Raw genomic sequence first — 24990 nt, 5'->3', positions numbered from 1 at the left:
TTAGTTTTCATTCAAACAGTGAAGTAACCAGTAATCTATAGTACCTATCATATAAAACTTAAAAACAAAACAAAACAACAACAACAAAAATGAAACTATACACAAAGTAACCATTTTGAGTTAAAGATGACTTATTTGTTTCAAATGACAAGATTTTTTGCAATAACCCTTCTTTATAGAGCGTCTCACCCTTAGATTGCAGTACAGGAGTAAATGGCAATGTTTTTCCTTATGCCCATTGTTGCCAAACTAGCCTGAATTTTAGAAATTGTTTTATTTACTAGATATGAATAGATTATTGTAGAACATTGTATTCTCTATCAAATAATGTTTTTTTCTCATATCAAGAAGAATTTTCAAGTATTGAAATAAATTGAAATAGTGAAATCTTGCTAATGGCAAATTCTAACGTCGCGTTAAACATATCACCTCATAAGTTCGGAACTATATAAGAGATACAACGTTGAAACTTATGCAGCTATTAACACCATATTTGGTGCCAATGTTGGAAAAGATGACATTCAAAGAAGCTTCTTGAATTTTAAAATAAAAAATAAAATGTAAAAGAAAGTGCATATACTATTGCAATGCAATATCTAAAAAGTTGACTAGTGAGAAACTTCATTTTTCAGCTTAGATGGGGGTGCAAAGCGAGAAAAATATTGAAAAAGGATTGAAGTTATTTTTAAAACAAATTGCAGGTCGATATCTTTCTTTATTTAGGTTTTATGACTTTTAGTGCTAAGAGTCAACTTTCCAAAGCGCGCGTATCTGACCAGAAGAAGGGCAGTGACAAATCTTGCCAATGCTATTTTCCTTATAATATTTGTTTTAAAGTTACTGATGTAAAGTGTTGTGCTATACCGATGAGTATTCACACTTGATGCTATGCGAGAACGAATCTATTGCTTAACGGAAGTATGATCGCAAAATCGAATCCTGGACCACACCTACGAGAAACATTGCGTCAACTCCACTCAATCTTACATTCCACTTACTTTGCTCCTTTTCCTTAAGTTACACACACACGCACACATTATATATATATAAGTAAGACTGACATTCAGACATCGGGAGCGTATAGTTCGTATTTCATCTCTTCCAAGAAAGACAAATTTCAACCGCGGATGAATGGCAAGTACAGTAAACACTTGAATCAGGATAGTAATTCAGTTAGCAATAACATAAAACTTGGTACTCAAACAAAACAAACTATTTCTTCAGAAGATCAATATCTATGGAAGGGCAAAAGCAGACCAATATTCTATCTGTTAATAATAAAACTCCGCACTCCTGGTGATAAAAGTTATTTGTTTTTGTAATTGATTCATTTACAGTTCGCACGTGGTCCTAATGTTGTTTCAAATGCTGACAATTTCGACAATAAAAGTTGGTTTCGTTTGTAATTCCACTTCTTTATTTACTTTGAATAGGCAGATGAAGATGAGAAAAACATTAATAACAAATAACTTCATGAGCTCACAAAGCAGAATGAAAAGGCTCATGTTTCTTTAGGAAGCATGAAAGAAACAAAATGAATTTTCGGAGGGTTTGATAATTCTGTTTGGTTTTGTTTCCTCGTCCAACGATCTGTACCTTGTTGGCTGTCACTCTACGAGATTTAAAGTCACAACTTGTGCGTTTGTTAAGAGCAGATATAATAGGGCTTCTTTTCATTCTTCTTCTGTTTCCAGACTGACATTGTGTGTCTGAGGTGTCAGAAGTGAGTATAGAAACCAGGGAGGTTCAGTGTCTATTCACCATTACATTTTGTCATCATCATCATCATCATCATCATCATAGGTGTTCTACCATTTTTGGCAGGTCATTTACTGCCACTGAGAAGCATCCATGATCCACGGTCTTACGTTAACCTCTTCGTCTTCACCTGTGATTTTTCTATTTTGATATCGTCCAGTAGTTGTAGTTTCCTTTGTCCCCTCCCTCTTTTACCTGTCACCATACCCTCTAGCACGATCCTCATGATACAGTTTCTTCTTAGCCAATGTCCCAATCAGTTTCCCTTCCTTTTCTTAATTAAATCTAAAATTGTTCTTTTGACCCCCACCATTTCTAATACTCTCTTATTCGTTTTTCGTTCTCTCCATTCTTCTCCACACTCACATTGCGAAAGCTTCCAGTCGTTTTAAATCATTTTTTGGATAATGACCATGTTTCTGAACCTTACAGTACAATACTCGACACGAAACATTTTATGAGTCTTTTTCTCAACTCTTTATTCAAAAACAGACTTTCTTTCCTCCTAAAGGCTTCTTTCGCTATTCCAATCCTTGCTTTTATTTGACTTTTACATTTCGTGTTTATTCCACACATTTTCTTCGGGTTTTCACCTACAGACTGAATACATGGAAGGGATTTCACCTTTAAGCGGAAGCAGCGGAAGTGTTTAAAAGGTATTTACCATGCGTTCTTTTCTTCTTTTTTAATTTTAAATTTACAAATATTTCGTTAATATTCACAAATACATTTATAATTTCTATTATAGTGCAATGTTCCATTTAGACCTCCTGGTGTTTGTTAAATATTATACTGTTGTTCCGCGGGGAAAATCAGATCAAAACCATCGGAAATGGGGAGCAGCCGCCTTCACAATATACTTTACAATGTAACTTTTGTTTGACAAACGAAATTAGTTTTGCGGATATTTTGCGTACACAGACAAATGAGCGTTTTCGTACGTCATATTTTCTCGTCACATATTACGATCACCCCTACTCCAACACTCTTATCCAGGTTCAGTAGCAGTATCTTACCCATTGCTATTTCTTAGCTTGCCTCACAATCGGTACGGGAAATTTCTGTGTGAAATAGTTTAGCCTGCCATTTATTTCAATCATATGTTTTATATTCTTTTCATATATTCTCTCGATTTCGTATTGCTCCCATTAAACTTTTATTGCAATGATTTATAAACCATCATAAAAGGAAACCTCTACCTAATACACAATTATTATACTGTTGTTTCGTACCCTCCAATTCGACGTTCCAAATGAATTTGCGCAAATGGAATATCAAAAGCGATGAAAATATATGAATTTGAGAAAGGCTTTATTTACAGAGTCAGACACTCTTTCAGTCTTTCTTGTTCTTTCTTGAGAAGAAAACATACGGCGAAAGAAATGTGGCAACAGCGCGCTCCATTTACTCTGTACTGCAATCTAAGAGTGGGACGCGCTATAGTATGAATAACACGGTAACTTCTTGCAATGGCCAAGTAACTAACAAAGACTCAACCAGTTTTCGTTATACATACAGACGTTCGAGGGGGAAGCGTCTATTAAAATACTTTATTTTCCCGTTTTCTGACTGGCGGTCGCCCTCCTTTGAGATCGGTAAATGACGTCTAACCCGATCTGAGTTTGCATTGAATAAGAGTGACTGCTCGTTTCAGTATGCGTGCTAACACAAACAAGAACCCTTCCGAAAAATGGTAATGGCATATGCGCATTTACGCGCAGAATCCAAGTTCATCTCCAAGTTGTGGCTATTGGTGGAGGTTAACTCCTCTAGCAAATACGAGTCTAATATCAAGTATTTACAGCGTGAACTGTATACAGTCATTTAGTGTCTGATGGTCATACTTTTCAGAAAGCAATGAATTTATTACGTACACATACTACACTGCCTACAATATAAAAATACACCACTAGGGATGTCGGTATTACAATTAGTGGGTATATATCCTATTCTACATTTCAGAATAAATCATGAGATTCCTAATCATGACTACAGTACACAAGTTGCTCTTATTGGACTCTATACTATGTAACTCCTAAATGTAACTCCTAAAAGCAACACATTTAAATATGAAGGGCGAAAACATACTGTACAACGAGGTCAATACAATGCATCAACTTTAGGGATAACATTTTCCGTCTGATGTGCTAATAAATTAAAATTATGCCAATCATAGAATGCAAATAATTCCATTAAACAGTGAACTTAATCTTAAAATCATTGGAAATCTGTTAGGTTTTAAAAATGATACATAACTTGCTCCAGAACAAACAAATGTTGAAAAGCATCTCCCTAAATTCCTAACTATTGAAATTTTCGGTGTTGACTGTAACACAGCTCGAGGAATGCTGGTGGCAAGATATAAATATATACACAGAGAGACCAACATCATCGCAACGATTAAACTTCACAGAATTTCTTGAACCTTTTGTACACGAGCTTCATTTTAAATGATCCCTTCCGGTACAAGACAGTCATATATGTGTGACATTGAGATTAACGACAAATGAAAGAAATGAGTGTTACCTTTGCAGGTCACATAATAATCGAGAGTTAACTTGCAGTAAGACTTCTCAGGACTTACTGTTACAAAAAAACTTTATGTTACAAAAAATAAAATATAACAGAAAATAAGTAACAAACGACTTTAACTGGTTTGCTGAAAGAATGATTGTTTGAAGGGTCTGAAAGAAAGAAAGAAAGAAAAAAAAACATGGCACTATGCGCAGCACAACGTATTAATCTAGGTCTATATCGGTTCTTCAAAATTTGATTTACTTCCTGCTCTATTATATTCTAACATATAACTTTACAGTGTCATGAAGGCTATAATGCTCGCAGTGCAACTAAATACCACATTACTTGTTTCTTGAGATCTTCAACTCTTTTGGAAACAAAGATCGGTTTTCCTTTATTGCCTATGCAACAGATGAATAAGATGAAAATGAAATGAAAACTTTCAGTTTAACGTCCCATGATTATACTCATTGGGCTACGGGAGACGGACGATTAAGGCAAGTGAATGATGGGGAAATTGGTGGAATGAGAATCTGGGAGGAAACGGAAGTATCCCGAGAAAGCACAAACACGATGTTGTCCACCACAAGCTTACTTGGAAGGTGACCTGATGAGGAACTCCATGCACTAGAAGTAAGCGCGATTTACAATTGAGCCACCGTGCTCCTATGAATCGGACGAGTAACGCGTTTCCAGGAAAGAGCAGAATATTTTAAAATATAATTGCTTGCGCAGTGCCCACATCGATGGGCTTTTGATAAAGTACTTTTTTGGTTTTGGTTCTAAGGAAGCTCACTGAAAAGGACATATGAGAATTGGCAGTGAAACAACCAAATACCCAAAACAAAGGTTAGTCGTCATAATCTATTTGCAATTATGATATTGCTATTACTTCGATCTCTCTCTCTCTCTCTCTCTCTCTCTCTACTTTAAAAAAAGTTCTAGATTTCAAATATAGATCACTTATCAATTTTACGATTTCAAATTACAGTATTTTTGTGTATAGTAGCTATGTTTTGATCTACACCATACAGTCAACTCAACTAAGGCATGCATACAGTGATATGATCGTTCAATTTCCAACTCTGTATTTGACAAAAATGCAGGAAAAATGAATCAAACCTAAGGGAATTCGCAAGATATATATATATATATATATATATATATATATATATATATATATATGACAGTCTCTCAAAGGCAGTTTACTTGACCAGAAGTGTATAATACGTTCAAAACTGATTTTAGTTATTTGTTAAACACATCATTTCTATTTGTAAAATTTTCCAATACAACCTAAGAAAGTGCGTGAACCAGTTGTTGGGAACCATTAGCTTAGAGTATAAGCGAGGGTTTCCCTTAAATAAATAAATAAATAACTATAATAAAGGGTGGTCCAACTACAATGTACGATGTTAATTGTGTGTCACACCGTAACGTCAAGGTTTTTGCCCAACTTAATTTGACATTTCTTTGTTTCAGGGTTTGGCAAATTCAACCATGGAGAGGTACACAATTGAGCAATGCGTGAAGATTATTGAAGCCTTTTACGAAAATGGACGTTCAAATCAAAATGCATTTCGTGCACTTCGTGATGTTTTTGGTCAGCATAATCGACCAAATGTGTCAACAATCGGAAGTATTGTGCGCAAATTTCAGAAAACAGGGTCTGTAGGAAATGTGAAGACAGCTGTGCATGCTCGCCAAGTTCGTTATGGGCTGGCGGCATCATCGGGCCGTGCTTTTTTGAAAATGAGGTCAGCCAAGCAGTTACCGTGACTGGTGTTCGCTATCGCGAGATGATAACGGACTTCTTGTGGCCAGAAATTGAGGATATGGACCTGGACGATATGTGGTTCCAACAGGATGGTGCCACGTGCCACACAGCCAACGAAACATTGGCTCTTTTGCGCGAAAAATTCAATGGCCGTGTAGTCTCACGTGGTGGCGATGTTAACTGGCCGCCACGATCATGTGATTTGACACCATCGGACTTTTTTCTGTGGGGATATTTAAAGAAAAAGTGTACGTCAATAAGCCAAGAACAATTCAAGAGCTAAAGGATGCGATAATTCGGCACATTAATGATATTGAACCTCAATTATGTCTCAGACTCATTGAAAATATGGACCATCGGATAGAAGTCTGCCATCGAAGCCGTGGCGAGCATTTGGCCGATATTTTGTTTCACACATAATTGTCATAGATTCTTCTATCATAATAAAAAAAAAAAAAAAAAAATATTAAGATTATTCTCTGAAAACTTTGCGTTTTATTTACAATTAACATCGTGCATTGTAGTTGGACCACCCTTTATAATATATTTTATAAAAGATCTTTTGCTCACATAAAAATCACGTTTGAGTGATTAACAATCTCGAAAGGGCTCAGTCATTCACGAATTTCTTTAAAATAATTAGTTTTAAAATTTGTGCCTTGCGTAATTTGAAAGAGACATGTTTAGAAAGAGAAACTGTATGCAATGCAGCATATTGTTAGGTGTCCATACAAAAAGCATTAATTAACTTCCCAAATCTACTAGAGTCTACCAACAAATTACGATACCACTTTCTTTTTCACTGTCAACCTTAAATTGACTTATACCTTTACATTCAATTAAACAGGAACATTCCTGTATCCCAAAAATGATCACAATAACTATGACCACACTTGGCATTACCATAAGCCACTAAAACATTAACTACCACACTTGTCTCTACCTCTCCTTAACATACAAAAGACTTCAGCCACTTACGGCTCCATTTCTACATCAACATTATTTATACACATCATTTATATTTCATAGTAACGCTCTTCTTTTGTTACAACTATTTCCACAACACCTTGTCCGATTATTTCTAAGAAACATCTTGTCCGATAATTTTAGATAATGCCCTAGTTTAACTCACAAAACCCTAAGACGTAAAAGTAATATCTTTCATCCAGTGAAAAAACATAAACTTATTGCAATGAAAACCAGCAATGATAGAAAATGCCTGGAGATACATTGTTTCTTCCGCGTAGTCTAGATATAAGTCAAGAAATACAGGTTTTCAGGAGGAGATTTTTTATTTTACCAAGTATAAGTATGAATCGCTTATACTTACAGTACCAGGGCGCGATTATTCAACTCACATTTAGAATTTACTTATACCAAGTTAACCGGAGGAGGAGCATGCCTTTTTAAAATTCGAATAGAGCAAAAACTTCGTCCTTGTGATTTGAATCAGCGGAGTGAATTTTGCAGCAAACTCTTTCACTGATAAAAATAAAGTAAAATAAAATAAAAAATAAGCCGCGACTCCTTTATAGTGTAAGATTGGTGTAGACCATATCCTTCAAATGTTTCTATAGCAAAAAAAAAAAAAAAAAAAAAAAAAAAAAAAAAAAAAAAAAAGATTAATCACGCGAGCACGGAGTCTATTTAACGTTTTCGAAACGAGAGATCATATGCTGCGGAAACATTCCTCAATTGACTGTTACTGAATTTCATGCTGTGTGGGCAGAAATTTGGACAGAATACTTCTCATGTCACAATATCAACAGATATAATAACAAGGATTTTACTGAAATATGTATTCTATGGAGTCTTAAATACGGGGATAAATTCCTACCTAGATTCAATGTCTCATGAATCCCTGATTTTGAGAAATGAAATTCGGCGTATAGACTCTTCATTAAAAACAAGGAAATACATCTTTTAGCTTTTTCGAAACCTCGCTCTTAAGAAGGACATAGGTATCGTTCCAACAATATTCAACTTTCTCTTTGCTTATCCAGAACGTGCCGAATTAAAGATATGGTTTATTTGGAAGTGTGGAATTTGGCATATGAGCTCCTAATTATAAAAGTAAGGAAATGTTTCAACGTAAAAACTCAAAGCGACCACTTTTATATGCGAATTCCCCTATGTCTTAAGGATTTGTTTAAGATGGAGATGTGAAATTCGATGAATAAAATAAGCTCTTACTTAAAAATAAGGAAATACGTATTTCAGTGTTTTTTAAAGTGGAAAAGAGATCATTTCTATAGTAACCAAATTTCCTTTCTTTATCCAGAAAATATAGAATCCAAGGATGATCAAGCTGGAGGTGTGAACTTTTGTATACACTCTTAATTGAAGGTAACAAAATAAATGTTTCGGAGTTTCTGGAAATTCCACTCCTAAGGAAGAAAACAGGAAAACTTCTAAAACACTTAAATTTCTCTTTCTTTATTCAGAAAGTGTCCCATTATTAGGATACCTTCAAATTGGAGGTGTGCTTTCCAGTACACAATCTATTAAAAATACATGATTAAGATTTGCAAAACGATCTATATTTGAAGAAAAAAGAAAAATAATTTTTATAATACTCTAATTTCTTGTTTTATATTTATTACAGTAAATTCTTCCCGTACGCAAAAAGGACATATCTTAGTATTGATATAAATTAGCGACCGTTCATTTTCTTACACAATAATTCCTCTTGCCTGCAGTAGCGCCATTTAAGGTTTTATTTGAAGGAGGAGTAAGACTCTCCGATATACTGATCTTCGCGTTTTCCATATTATTATACTATTGATTAAAATGTATATATAAATATATATCTCAAACTCAGGGGATGGGGATAACTGCCAGCTTGCTTTTTCCAAATGGTACCCCAGCTTCGCGAAATACTAAAGAATTAGTTTCTTGAGTGAACATCTTTCCGTAGTTACGCTTTCTGTGGTGGTCGGTGACCGCTGTTCCTACAGCACGAATTTGCCCCGTATAACGGCAATGAATACCTGTCGTTACGTGTTCTTAAAATGGAGCAAACGAAATTTGTAACATTTTCTATTCAGTTTGATTTCGAGTGGATGACGAAGGGAATGAAATTAATATTATGCACGTTTACAAATCAGTAAGATTAAATCCAAATGACATTTAAATTTCCTTTTTAATAATTTGATCCTAAATTTTGCAAATAATAATAATAATAATAATAATAATATAATAAATAAAAATAAAAAATAAAAAAAGTGATTTCTTAATACAAAGTGAGTGATGTTAAAGAAGACACGTTGCCAAATGTGAAATGTTCTAACTAGAGGCTTTAAAATGTGATTAATTCGCCTAAACATTTTGTCACTCAATTCTCAAATTGGGTTTTGTGATCAATGATGGAATTTGTGAAATACAAAATTAATATCCGGAAATTGGCAATACCTGGTTTGTTAGTTTTCAGCATTATTAAAAAAGGCAAATTTGTCAGGTCTGATTGGAAATCTTTTGATCCAACCAGTAGTTTAAAGCCTTTTAAACGGTTAAAATACATAAATCTAACAGTTTCTTTTTGTTTCTTTGCATTTATTCATTTTGCAGCCTAATCGCTTTCGTAATTACGTGCTTCTCAGATAAATAGTAATCGTTAAGCATAGAATTGATTCAGAAAATAGTTGTTTTGCTTTGAGCTAACTAAAGTTAAATTGGGCACTGAAATTAGTTATTAACCCTTATCCGGGCAAGACATTTTTGTAACGTAAACGGGCAACCGGGGCCTGTGAGGCCCAGTATATATTTTAAGTGCAGAATACACATAATCAATGCCTATTGTCACTTACTGTTTAGACTAGTCTAGAATGTACCGGTATATATTTTTGTCAAGTAGCGAAACTTCGTGTCACGCTTTTGTAAGCCGCCAAGCAGAATAGCAAATCCGGTCCAGACATTTTTGTAACTTAACGGGCAACCGGGGCCTGTCAGGCCCAGTATATATTTTAAGTGCAGAACACTCAAAATTCAATGTCTGTTGCCGCATACTATTCCGACTAAAGGTTACAATAGTCACGTGTTCAATATATAATTATGTGACAATTTGATCTAATATTTGACAGGAATTTCACTAAAGTTATAAGGGGCCTCCTAGGCCCCGGTTGCCCGGTTACGTCAGGAAAAGATTTTCAAATTAAAAAACATTAGCCTTACCAACTCGATATGTTCATGATTTTAACTTCGACGAAAGATAGAAGAATTCAGTATTTTATGTCTTCGAAATATGTATGGTTATTGAGCAATTTTAGAAAAATGAAGCTACTGGGCCTGGGAGGCCCCGGTTGCCCGGATAAAGGTTAAAGGAGTAAATTAATAGTGCTTCTTCAAAGCTTGAACTAATTAAATTAATCTAATTGAGAATTAAAGTAGAATATTGATCCTAACTAAAGTTATTTTGTGCTAAAACTTCATAAATACGGGTAACTAAATTTAGATAATCTTATTTATTAAATTTGGAAATAATTCGGGTTTCTTAGAATTAATGTACAAACTGGTAAAGTAACATTGATCTCTAAATTTAACCGAAAAGTCTTCGCGGCGCATTGTAGTAGTTGCTGGAGAAATTGGTCAGTCATACTCCAGTAAAGTGAAGCATCATCGAAGGTAGTAAAAACGCTCCTAAGTCCTATTTTTCTTGAATCTATTTTATTATTTGAAGATGGTAAGGGTTAAAGCATAAAATTATTTACGTAGTTGTAGATCATGGTAGTACTACTATGAATGCACTTCACATCTTAAAATTCAATCTTAAATTAAAATTTAAGCCATACATTAAGTTTAAAGAAGAAACTACTTTAAATTTCAGGGACTACGAATTAGACCTGTTCTATTTTCCTACTTACAAAAGAATAAGGATTTTGCAATTGGAAGCATAATTTAAACCTAAAATTTATTCGCTAACATTAATATATCTTCAAATTCCTTTTAAAAGTAACAACTGCTAGTTCTAAATTAAATGTTAATTGCATTATCGAGTTTGTGTTGGAATATCTTGAAATTTCAGATTTATTTTGGAATTACCTACAGTTTATAAACTCTTGGAAAGTTCTAGTTTATAAACTCCTATAGTTTATAAGATTCCATTTTAATGAAACCAAAACTTAAATTTCTTTTCTATTCAACTTCGAAATGCATTCCAATTGAATTGGTTCGAAAGACTGTATGAAAGAAATTTAAATTTTAAAGCAAGGAAGATATCTCCACCCATGCAGCACTGCACTCTAGTGGGCAAATAGTGAACCTCCTCATTAAAAACGTGTATTCTGGCGCGCTTCCTCTCTCCGTCCAAAAGAATCCGTTGTTTCGGAAGCGGCGAAACTGTTTTTTTCTCTATGTCAGCGGGAAAGCGATAGCAGGTAGCAAGCAAGATGATCCAGAAAGCTGCACAAGGTTTGATTTCTTGCAAGATGGAAAAAAAAATGTTGTATATCCCTTTCAAGACTATGTTTACATTGAGAAATATTGTAGGGTTGCAAGATTTTTTTCTTTATGACAGCTACAAGATTCTTGTAAAGTGACAACCCAGCTTATCACAGGCAGTTTAACTGCATTATTTATTTCGCGTCTTAAACAATTTTCATAATCAACTTTCAACTTGTTACGAATTTCTTCCTCCTACCTCGACCTCCCCTGCAACCGAGATTTGTAGTATTCTTGTATCTTCTCTATGGTATAATTTTTGCTTGCTTTCCATTCAATTATTGCGTGAACTTACGCGTCTTTTGTAACACTATGACTGGCAACGTTGCTGTTTTCAATTACCATTGGGGCGAATATATTTTAACCCTCTTCCCTCTCCCCCCATTAGGATACGCATTTGAATTAAAGTATTCTATAAGATATTCTATTTGGGCATAAATTTTGACCCCCCCTTCCTCCTTAAAATACGCACTTTAATCAAAATGACAAGATAAAAACCCAGCTTGATTTAGGTAGTACGTTTAAAAATTAATTTGAAACAGGTTCAGCCGACTTTCCTACCTGAACACTATGGATTCAACACTCGGATATTTTGAACATTTTATTTTTTTCAACTCTTCTCACCTTTGGAGGCGGTAGTAACTATGGTAACTTAACTGCAATTATATATATATATATATATTCAAAGTACAACAGAGTGAAATTATCTCCAAATGACATATTAATAAGAAACAGAAGTTACATACCGGATATTTCTCAACTTCTTGTAGAAAATAACGTTTCTGTGACTTGAATTCTACAGCGTTTGTTGTCATAAATTGTACGAACCATCCCATGTAATCAGCCATTGCTAGTTGCAATTCATCTATTTAAAAATAAAGAAAGAAACATATTTTTATGAATAATATTTCGGTTCAATGATTCTCACAATTAGAAACTTACATGGATTTTTTTTTTTTAAAGCATCATTAGTAGTACAAAAAATTAAATCTCAAGCTACAGGAAGGAAGGTGCAAAACATGGAGGGGGAACATTACAAAACACAGAAAATATAAAAGTAAAGAATATACCGAGGTATATCAAAACAGCTATACAATATAACTATCACTAAACATTATAAAGCATCACAACATTCCTCAAACATGCCTTTCTTTTGGAAATCTATTGTTCCTTTTTTGCAAAAAAGAGGATCATTGGTGGCTGAAATCTTGGTGATTGAATCAAGAACTTAAATCAACTTGTTCCTTCAACATTTTGATTATCCAAAACAAACAAATATACGTAAAATAGAACTCCAGATTCCGATCCCGCACAGAAAATGTGAATTAATGTAATTCGTAATTCTTTATTTTTCTCGAGCTCCTCCATGGCTAAGCGGTTAGCGCACGCGCCTTTGGCGTGGGAGGCCCGGGTTCGATTCCCGGAGGGAGCTCATGTGGTTCGGATTCCACGTTAATCAGTAGGTCCACGTCTCATATAGCCTCGCTGCTGATGGGGACGTTAAACTAAAATCACCTCAACTCAACTCTTTCTTTTTCTCAAAAAATAAATAAAAAATAAAAATAAAGAAACAATACAAGTAAATAGAGAAAGAAAAGTACACGTAATTGAGGTACGCGTTTCAGAATCAATCTTAAATATTTCAATTCAACCGTCGATTATTTTCCTTTTCTCAAACTACTTCGGGAACAAAAATCATTTGCTTAGTTATTCTTCAACACGCGTAAATTTTCTTTTTCCCACTTGCAAACACGTGACCAATGGGGACTTAACAATAATGCATTAATCAGCATTATTCTCCAAACAGTAAACCTTCAAGGTAAAGTGTCACCACGCCACAGAAATTGTTGTCGTCTAGTAAAACTAATTGATTGGCGCGAGAAAGGATGAGATTCATTATAACCAGGACACTCAACATGTCGCAAAGACGAATGTTTCAGCGGTGCATTAATTGAATGGAAACTTAGTCCTTTTTTTGTGCAGTCTTAGTCTTTTCATTGATTTTGTCGTATATGTTTCTTTTAGCCATCCTTAGTTTTCATACGTCACAGTTAAGAAACAACAACCCTTTAAGAGAAAGAAACATTATGAATAGAAAAAAAAAAAAAAAAACAGTAGTACATACTGATTACGGCAATTTGATTCATTCACCTCTAATGAAAAACAGTCACTGTCGAATGCTTATGGTCTTCTTATGTACATAGTGGTTTTATAGTTTTTATCCTTTATGATGCAGCTCTCTATTGCTTTGCAGTTAATCTTCTCCATGCTACCGATGATTGTGGAGAAGTAAACAAAAATAATATAGCGTCAACATCAGCCTCAAATTGTAAAAATAATTCAATTTTTTTTTAAATAATTGCGAAAATCAGTATGAGATACATTATCATATTGATTCTCTATAGTTGTCCTTCAATAAAAACCTTCATGAGCAATTAAAAGAAATTATGAATTCACATACAAAAATGAATTTACATTTACATACAGAACTACTTACATAACGGTTTTTAAGACTAAAGATACTTGATGAAATACCTCACCACGATGCGAAATCGAATATCCCACCACAGAAATGAATGGTAGTAATGTTATTCCTAGAGAGTACAGCTACAAAATTAATGAACATGATAAGAGAATTTGTCTGTCTAATACGTCCAGCAGATCCTTGCAAGCCCGCTTTTTCAACACTTATTGGCAATTTTTAAAATACAGCTATCGTATGCTTATGTACAAATTACTCATACTCAAATAATATACAGGGTGAGACAAAAAGATGTTAACATTAAATGGAGGTTTTTCAGTCCCCAACCATCGTACAAGAAAAATTCATGTCCTCGACCGGACGGGATGCAACTTTGCGTCTGAGAATTGGTAGGTTCTACGAGAAGTTTGTAAGGACGGGTCCGTTCAAGACGATTGTAAGAGAAACAGTGTTAAAAAGAGATCTGTCTGAACTGAAGAGAATATCATCCTCGTCCAGGGAGCGATGGCACCCAGCACACCCAAGTCCTCGAGCAGACTTCCTCTAGAGACTAACATTTCTCAAAGGCCAGTAGTTAGAATTTTACACCGTGAATTAAGAATGAAGCCATACCACTTACAGATTGTGCAGTATCTCCCAAACGTGGACAAGCAAGCACGTGTGAATAGTGCACAAATCATCTTGGAAATGGTGTGCACGCAGCCGGACAGTCTGTTCACGTTTTCTGACGAAGCATCGTGTGTATGCCAGCAAACCTAGCAACTTGGACGACCTGAAGTACCGAATCAGTCAGGTCATCGCTGCTACCCCTGCCCAAATGGCACAGAGGGCCATATAACCAACACTGGAAAGACTCCATAAGTGCATTGAGCGGGATGGGTACCAAATTGAAACCATGCAACCAAATCCTTGCCTTGTAATTTCACGTGAGCAAACCCTCATTTAATGTTAACATCTTTTTGCCTCACCATTATTTATTTAAACTGGTAAATATAGAATAGTTCAATATTGTATCATGAAAACGTAAGATTTATTTAGTTCTTATTAAGATAGAACAATGTCATATCTTGAATAGCAACTTTCATCACGTACATATGAACGGGGGCGCGGTGGCTCAGTGGTAAAGCGTTCATCTCCGGTGCATGGGGTTCCTGGTTCGATTCCAGCTCGGGCCGTGTGCACTTTGTGGTGGACAAACACCGTGCTCGTGGGTTTTCTCGGGGTTCTCCAGTTTCCTCCCACTTTCTTCATTTCACCATTTCACTCATCTCTCATCATCACCGTCTTCTTTAGCCTAACCGGCATAGCCGTGGGACGTAAAACTTAAAGATTTCATTTTCATTTTAAATATGTACCTATGAAGGGAATAAGTAGTAATCGAAAGTTTTAGAAAATACAGAATGAACCACTTAAAGTGACCCCTCACGGTAACTTCTAAACTAATTGACAGAAGATGCCGAATTCTTGCACCCAGCAAATAAAAAAAGAGAAAAAATTAGACATACTCGACAACACAAGCAGATTAATAGTGTTGCCATCGCAAGAAAGTTACTTTTTTTTTTTAAATGGCACTACGTCTGGTTATTACATATTTTAAATTCACATGTAAAACAAAACACTTAAATACCACACTTTTTTATTCAGTGTTGCCAACTAACGATGCTACAGTACCACCAATATCAAACTTTCGGAAGAGTCTACGACAATAATAAAGTAACTGAGATGAACGAGGCGGTGCATATTTAAAGTAACAGTGTCGAATATGACAATGATACGACGCATTTGGAATAAATAAGAATAAAGTTTTAATAAACTGAATATTTGACTTTCTTTTTTTTTAAATAAAGACTTTATTTCAAAAAAATGTTTAGGTAAGTATCATATCTAAGGAGCTACATGGTTTCCAATAGACAAAACAATAATAATGTGGTTTACAGCAAATCGATATTTCGAATCATTAAGGAGACTTGATAAACATAGCTAAGGTTTGCAACAAACTGTTTAAAATTATGTAATTGTAAGAATCTATTGTAATTACTACTACTAAATGCTATTACTATGATATTATACGTAGATGAAAAAGACAGCAACGATGCTTTTAAACATTCCTCACAAATATGTAGTTTTAAGCAGTGCTGCAAACTTTACCAGTGTTTATCTTATCTCCGAAACAATATGAGATATCAAATTACTGTAAATGCCATTACTATAGCATTGTCTATTGGAAACCATATAACTCCTTAGCTATGAAACTTATGTAATCACTTTTTTTTAATAAAGCCTTTAAAAAAAGAATTAAATTTTCAATTTCTTATAACTTTGTTTCTATTTATTCAAAACGTGTAATCTCACGGTCATAGGATCCGAAACTAAGTTACTTTAGATGTCAACCATCCCGTTCACCTCAGTCCCTTTATTATTGTATTAGAGTACTCCGAAATTTGCATATTTGGATATAGCATCCTTAATTGGCAATACTGAAAAAAAAGAGTGTGGTATTTTATAGTTTCATTTTACATGTAGATTGTGTAATGTGTAATAACCTGACGTTGTTTTAGTTTAAAAAATAGAACTATGTTGAGATGCCAACGCTGTTAACCTTGTGGTCAAACTTTCCCCCATCCTGCTATTCGCTTGGTACAATATTACAGCTTTCTGTCAATTAGTTTAGAAATTACGAGGAGGGGTCACTTTAAGTGGTTCGCTCTGATACATATAGATAGATATTATACCCAAAAAAACTATTAGGTTAATGCGATTAAAATGTTCGACTGACGTGTGTCACTTCTAAAACGTAATAAATAAATAAATAAATAAATAAATAAAAACTACAATAGCCAGTTAGTTAAAGTAGTTCTCGGAAGCAGTCATATGTGTTTACCATCCCTCAGCCAACAACTGGGTTTGAGAATGGAAGAACTCTGGAGTCGGCAATGCGAAAAAGTCCTCAATCATACGTTGCACGGTTTGGTTATCAAAGAAGTTCCTCCATGTCAAGTGTTCGAGATGCCAGAAGAGCTGATAGTCGGTAAGTGAAGAAGAGTTTCATAGTGCAATTCATGGACAGTATGCACCTTACTTCGAGCGATGTGTGGTTGCGTATTGTGATGCAATATGAAAACACCATATTATTGGCCATTGATGAATCCTTGCTGGGACAAGTTTGCAGTGCATTTCATGGTGTTCACCATTGTAACCATCACCTCAACCATAGAGCACCCTACTAGCAACAACACCTGCGGGTGGAGCGATGGTTTTGGAAACCGTCTTGGACGTTGATCATGACTCGACCACTGTCTTGACCATTTATGAATGTCCTAGAAGACCCACTTTTATTTATTTATTTATTTAATCAGAAGTGTCAATCTGATGAAGAAACCTTTCCAGTTACTCCCTACACTCACAGAACTGCACACCTCCAGACGATGATACTTGCTGGCCAGTGTTAAGTCATGTGACATACATAAATCCACTTTCCACCTTGCCAACTGCGAGAAGCCTCACTGCTGTGGAGTATGTCTAACTTGTCTACAATTGCACGAACACTTTTCTAAGGGTCCGCTTCGAAGGTGTTCCTGAGATAGTTATAACAACACGCTATCAGGGTGGCTACAAATTTCATGGGGAAACAATCCCTAATTTTTCCCGGTTTTCCAGAACGTCTTCCCTGTATGTAATTTTTACAGACTCCCATTACATGGAAAAACAATACTAAGAAAACATGACGACGATGACATATACTAACCTATTTTTCCCTAATCAACTGGAATAATGAATAACATAAAAACAAATACAACATATTTCATTATAAAATTACAGAACACGGACCTAAAAATTCCTGCACACAGCAAGATAACAGTTTCCCTGAAACTTGATCCATGTGAGACTTTAGTCACATGCTGAAAGTGTCGTGAGATATGAAAGGAAAACGTTACAGTGAAACATTTATCGAAAAAGGGTGGATGCATCAACATAAAATTGACTATGGTACATTAAAAACATGTCTTTAAAAAATAAAAATAAAATAAATAATAATAATAATAATAATAATAATAATAATAAAATAAAAACAATATGTAATTCTTTCACTTTGAACATTTTTTCGCACATATTCCATTATTTGAACTTTCTTATCGTCAAGATCTTTTAGAATGATCTTTGCTTTCCTGTCATTAACTTCTTTTTGCTTCTTTTCCTGTTCATTTCGTCGTTGATTGTTGCTTCAGCAAAATAAGCACGATCATTTCTTGCTTAATAAAAAAGAAGCACTCAACCACAGTTGAAATTGTCTTATAATTTTTATTTTATTTTATTTATATTAAATATTGTTCTTAGCAAATCAAAATTCTTTGATTCTTGATAAAATTCATGACTTTTCGCTGAGTTCTCAAATTTCCTGACATTTCCCGGTTTCCCAGGTTTGTAGCCACCCTGGCTGTTGGTTTGTGGCTGTGGAGTTCATTTCTCAAATTTCGCAAACCAACGGCGTATGATGCGTTCACTTACTACTCATGGCCCAAATGCACTGTTCATGTTTCTCGTCGACATGTGCAGAGTGTCCCAGTTTAAACTTGTGTTTTCCATGATGTACTTTCACGCAACCTTGTCCAACACGTTGCCTCCTGACTGGCTGTGCAACCCCTATTTTCTGAACACGTGCGAAGTTTGTGACGTACGCACCTTGTCCATCCATTGGTTGCGTCTCAGAGGATAGTTTTCCTATCAGACGTAAAATCGGACATTCCATTCGCATCAACCCAATAAATCTTAGAAACTTCAGTGGACCCCAAGACCTTTATTAAATATATTATTACAGTATGGTTTGGTAATAATGAAAGAAACTGTTAATTTCAATCATAATAATTATTAGTGAGTCGTTTAGCTAAACAGTATTTTATACCGAAACACAATAAAATAATTAACTAGGCATTATCTACAGTCGCATTCGCGCAAAACTACAGACAGATGTGTATTTTCCTATATTTACACACCAAATATACTTTCTACTCCAGGGCTCGAAATTTCCGGTCGCCGTTGGCGTTTGGCGACAGTTATTTGGCCTTTACTTTGTAGGATGGAATGAAAATGGTGACAATCTCCGTGATCTGGCTACTGGATACAGACCTGAAATTTTGTGCCCTGTTTTAATCAATGTTGAGTTGATTTTACTCACTTTTAGATGTTCCCACATTTGCAGGTATGAATAAAATACAATCGACATAAATGTACTAAGTGTGAATAGTAAGTAGCATAGAGGCGCAGTAGCATTGATGGTAAGGCGTCTACCTACTGACAGTGCGGACATGATTTTGATCCCCGGTATGGAGAGGCGATTTTATTTAGTTTCACCCCAGTTCCAATTTGTGGAAGTGAAGGATTTGTTTTTTCTTTTTTTTAAATCAGACGAGCCGTTTGGGTTGTACACTCTTTATGCAACCAATGTTAAATGAAAATGCAACATTGCCATTAATAGAGGGGCTGGGGGAGGGGAGGGCGTGGAGGGAGGTGGATAAATTTTGTAAGAGTATGGTGAATGGGAGCATGTTTGAAATGGGGGATGGCCATCGACACGTTAGCATAACAGACAGTACTTCATTCACTTATGTTAGAGATCCAGGTAATCGGCAACGTTTCATTTTCATTTAACATTAGACGCATAAAGAGTGTACAGCCCAAACGGCTCGTTCGATTTAAAAAATCCCTTCACTTGAGATTGAAAACCATATTTAGAGATGGTTTCTCCTCTTACATCTTCTAGTAACTCTGATAATAACAGTGTTACCCTATGTCAGGGGACTTTTGAGACACCCTATATATAACTCAATTCTTGAGACTCCTATGGCCTGCTCAGAATGGAACTTTTCTTTACGTTAATAACATAATTCACTAATGCATTATCAAAATAGCAAAGAAAGAATAGAATTATCCATACTTACCAATAAAAAGTTCAAATTCCTCTTCGTGCAGACTGGAATTGCAATACGCATATAGGTATTTGTCCTGATTCGTAAGGTCACTGGCTTTACAAGTCAAAATCTGGAGGCCATTTATCACCATATTTGAACAATGCACTACATCATCCATGGAACAATCAATCCCTCTCAATGTGTTATATTCCTCTAATATAACTGCATGAACACAACAAGCGATACTGGCTCGTACCTAACGTAAGAAACAAGAGAGCACAAGTCAAAAGCTGAACTCACTCACAAAATTATAGAGCTATAATTTTATAAGATTTGGTTAATATCTACAGGGTGTCCAATGATCATGGTTTTTGAAATTCCCACAATCTCCACTTTTGCTCACACACAGTTTACGAATTTTTCCCGATCAAATAATGTCAGATTTTTAACGACATTAATATTATTATGCTCTTCGCCTCACTGAATTATTGTTTATGTTCTTGTAAGACCAACGCTTACTGCTATAAGAAATTAAAAAAAAAACTGAACTATATTGAACAGTATTACACTGAGCTTGTTATCGTTATAATACAATTGTCATTAACAACTAATAATCTATACAAACTCAGCATTTTGACACAAGCCATATCATCACAACTCTGTATACTTACCACAATTCCTAATTAAGACAAGCCTGCAGCTTTAAATTTTATCTGTCGCACTACCCTATATTTCTTTATCAAATTCTTCATCATTTGCTCTTCTACTAATGCACTTCTCGGGTCGCTTCGTCCAACAGCTTTCACTTTTTTCTTACAATTTTAATTGTTCTTCTCGTTTTGTTCAAGATTCGCTGATTTTCAAAGGTTTCTTTATAGCGTGCATGTGAACTTTGGAATGCTTGAATCATTCTCCTTGTTACATTTGATTTTCCGCACATCGCCTACACCATTCACTGCTTTAATAATATGCTACAGTGTCGTCAAAGAGCGTTCCTTTTCGTTCATAACCAAACTTTCTTTGTTAATAGAGAATCCGCGCTCAAGACTGGCATTGCCATGTGACAGTATCAACATAATTTTAACGAAATTAGAAGTATCATCAAAATCATTTTTATCGTCGATTCTGTCCAATAGAGAGAGCTTTTTTTTTTCTTTTTTTTTTTTTTTTTTTTTTTTTGATTGGCCGGGTTGAGGAAAAGTTGCCTTGTCTTAATGATAGTCAACACAGAAAATTTGTTTTTTCTTTTTTGGTCAACCCTTTTCTTTACCTCATGGGACTTGACTATTGTTATAACTGCTTCTATGCAACCCGCACGGCACTACGAAGGAAATTAAGATGCACAGCTATAGCCTTTGTGTTTTTTCACACTGAAGCATTCTGAGGCTGAAAATAAAAAGCAAGAGAAAAGCGACATGGTTCCTATGACATACGGTGTTCCTATATCGTTAAAAATTATAATCGACTAGCATATATTACCCGCTTCGCTGGGTTGAAATAAATAATTTAAATGCACACTGATATTGCTCATTTTGGATCATTTTAATGTATGTCATATCCCTCCTCAAACCCCAAGTATCAGGGCTGAAAATGGACTTAAACAGCATCAGAAGTGTCACTGTTCATTTCGGCGACCGCAAGAACTATAGATTTAACAGTAGTATCTGTCATTTTTGACCATTTATATATATATTTCCCCCACCCCCATGTTCCGGGCCATGGCATTGGAAGTGTCACTTCATCTCAGCGACCTCAAAAATGTGGACTCAGCACTAATATCGGTTATTTTCGATGATTTTTAAATATCTCTTCGTCCCCCAAGTTGTGGGTTTAAATTTGGATCTAAACGGGATCGAAAGTACCACTGTTCTTCTAAGGGATCCAGAAAACTATAAATTCGACAATGACAGTGTCCATTTTCGATCATTTTTATATATCTCTTTCTTACCCTCCCCCAAGTGGCAGGACTGATTTTAGATTTAAACCGGATCGGAAATGTCAGGGTTCATATGAATGATCCCGAAAACCATGGATTAGACACTAATATTGGTCATTTTCGATCATTATTATATATAACTCCCCCTCCCCCTCCTCCTTGCTGCGACACACGGCATCAGAATTGTCAATGTTAATCTCAGCTACTCCTAAAACTATGGATTCGACACTAATATTACTCATTTTCTATAATTTTTAAATGTTTATCCCCCTCCCCTACGTTGTACCCTCCCCATCCCCAACTATCAGGGCTGAACTTGGATTCAAAACAGCATCAGAAGTGTCACTGTTTCTCTCACTGGCCCCGAAAACTATGGATTAAACACTAATATCGGTCATTTTTGATCATTTTGAAATTTCTCTCCCATCCCCCCTCCCCTACGTTGCATCGTCAAACTGAATAGCCTAAAACAATTCCTCCCCTAAACTCATCTATGTTGAAAATTTGATTGAGATCGGTCGGGTGGTTTAAGAGTGATGAAGTCACAAAAATAGTCACTTTCAGTCTTATATAAATTGATTTTTATATATCTCCTCCCTCCCCATCCCCTAGGTTGCACCGTAAAAGTGAAATGACGAAAACATCCCAGGCCCGAACCCTATCTATGTTGAAAGTTTGATCAAGATCGGTCTGGTGGTTCAAGAGTTATTAAATTTAATTTATTTGTATAAATTTCTCCCCTCCCCTCCCCTAAGTTCTACCGTTAAAGTGATACGACAAAAACTATCTCAAGTCTGAACTTCATCTAAGTTGAAAATTTGGTTAAGATCGGTTGGGTGGTTTAAGCGTGATGAAGTCACAAAGACAGTCACTTTTATTTTTACTTTTTGACATATATCTCCCGCCTCTCCCTCCCCTTCGGTGTACTGTAAAAGTGAAATGAAGAAAGCATCCCAGGCCCAAACCTTATCTATGTTGAAAATTAGATCGAGATCGGTAGGGTGGTTAGAGAGTTATTAAGTTTTATTCATTTTCATATATTTCCCCTTCTCCCCTGCCCCTCCCCTAAAATCTACTGTCAAAATAAAATGATAAAGAACCTCCCAGGTTTGAACTTCATATATGTTGAAAATTTGATTGAGATCGGTCTGGTGGTTCAAGAGTTGTTTTATTTTTTTTCTATGTCCCCCACCTCCCCCTCCCCTAAGTTCTACTGTCAAAGTAAATAGCTAAAAACACTCCCAGGCCAGAACCGCATCTACGTTGGAAATTTGATCGAGATCGGTCGGGCAGTTCAAGAGATTAAGTCACAAACATAGTCACTTTCAATTTTATAATGTAGATTAGACGAAGAAATTGTATTGATGTTTACAAAACACATTATAAATAAAGCTCATGAAAAATTGTTAACTTTCCCTTGCAGCCCTTAGCTCGTTTCGGCACATACACTCCGAAACTCCCCAGAAGCCATCACGAGGAGGTAGCTGCAAATCGAGTTCCACCCGCCCACTCCCTTTCTTCCGTTTTTTTTTTTTTTTTTTTTTTTTTTTTTTTTTTTTTTTTTTTTGCTTGCTTGCTTGCTTGCTTGCTCATCCACATTTGATAGTTCTGCTTGGAGTCAAACTTTTCACTTTTTTTATTCGAGCCAATTTTGCCTTGGATAAATCCATCTCTTCGATCCGCTCCATATACTGATGCTAACGCTTCTCTAACTACTTTTATCATCCTCTCCACCGCTTGCATATGGCACAGAAAACATTGAATTTCCTCACAAGCTGTAGCCGTCGTTCTAATATTTTCTTCTATATGACTCGAAGAAAGTTATCTTCTTAATGGTAGCGCGGTGACGTCCATTGAGAACCAATCGATCATTTCATGATATTTACTTGCGGCTAAGTTTACTTTCGGAACAACGAATTTACGTAGACTTGATCTCTTTCTCTGCCGACACTTCTTCTACATCCTAAAACTCGGATGTCCTCGCTCCTGTCGGTGATGAATGCCAACAAGAAATTGTCCAGGATGAGCAAAGTAAGCGTTGGAACTAATCACAGTATACACGATTCTTCTTAATACCTCTGGAAGAATGGATGCTGATCGAGTATCCACAAGTGTCGCGTCCCGTTGGTGATAGAAGAATTTCACTTTATTTCAAATCGAACTGCAGTACTTTGCTCACATACTGTGCAAGCCAACGAAGTGCTTCTTCGGGATTTTCGGTGCTAATATATAATCGGAGAATGCGAGAAGCTGTCGTCAACCATCGAGACATGACAATTGGCCCAGGCTTTTTCTTCAGAAGATCTGGCGGACATAATCCTTCTGAAACGGCTCGGCAAATATCCGTAAGATATTGCTGATCGTTACTGGATTGTGCACAAAATTACAATGTTTCCGACTTCTTATAAAACAATGCTTTACGTATTATTATTGTCGTGTACAATGCTGTAGGTAAATGTATATTTTCTATTATTGTTATTTCAAAATTACTTCATATCAGAGCACTTGACTAAAATTTTCTTTATAATATAAACGAGTCTAAAAGAAATTGTTCATGGTATACGTGCAACAAACTGCAATGTAAACTTGACAATATTTTTTTCACGCTATATATGAAAAACGTGAATTATAACATAAAAATATAGTTTTTCGTCCAATTGATTACCACTTTTAACCATTAGGAACAATATTGCATCTCACTTTTCTCTTCAGGTTTATTTTCAGCCTCAGAATGCTTCAGTGTAAAAAAGAACCAAAGGTTATAGCTATGCAAAACAATTTTCTTCGTAGTATCGTGCGGGTTGCATAGAAGCAGCAGCTATAAAAATATTCCAAGTCTCATGAGGCAAAGCAAGGGGTTGAGCAAACAAATTCAAATTTTCTGTGTAGACTACCACTAACACGAAGTAACTTTTCCGCAACCCGGCCAATCAAAATAAAAAAAAAAAAAAAAAATAACTACTGTGAAGGACATTTTTTTCGTAGTGTCGTGCGGGTTACATAGCCGCAGCTATAAAAATATTCAAGTTTTATGAGGCAAAGGAAGGGGTTGCCCAAAAATACCCAAATTTTCTATGTTGACTACCATTAACACAAGGCAACTTTTCCGCAACCCGGCCAATCGAAATTAGAAAAAATAAATTTTTCGGCCCACCCTACTCTCCAACCAGAATAAGCC

The 24990-nt window shown here is 35.5% G+C and overlaps 1 protein-coding gene across 3 annotated transcripts in view; it reads right to left on the bottom strand.

Moving 5' to 3' along the window:
- Positions 1-24990, bottom strand: part of LOC145688047 (serine/threonine-protein kinase ATR-like) — a 297516-nt gene that overhangs the window by 209638 nt on the left and 62888 nt on the right. For all 3 annotated transcript variants that reach the window (XM_081761752.1, XM_081761751.1, XM_081761753.1), the window contains 2 exons: positions 19907-20132; positions 12235-12353 (listed from right to left, as the gene is read on the bottom strand). In XM_081761752.1, coding sequence (XP_081617878.1) covers positions 12235-12353; positions 19907-20132 — 345 coding nt within the window. The remainder of the gene's footprint in view (positions 1-12234; positions 12354-19906; positions 20133-24990) is intronic.

The sequence above is a fragment of the Thermobia domestica genome, chromosome 6 (genome assembly GCF_964235325.1).
Source record: "Thermobia domestica chromosome 6, izTheDome1.hap1.1, whole genome shotgun sequence".
Lineage (NCBI taxonomy): Eukaryota > Metazoa > Arthropoda > Insecta > Zygentoma > Lepismatidae > Thermobia > Thermobia domestica.
This window is presented reverse-complemented; position numbering and strand designations above follow the sequence as displayed.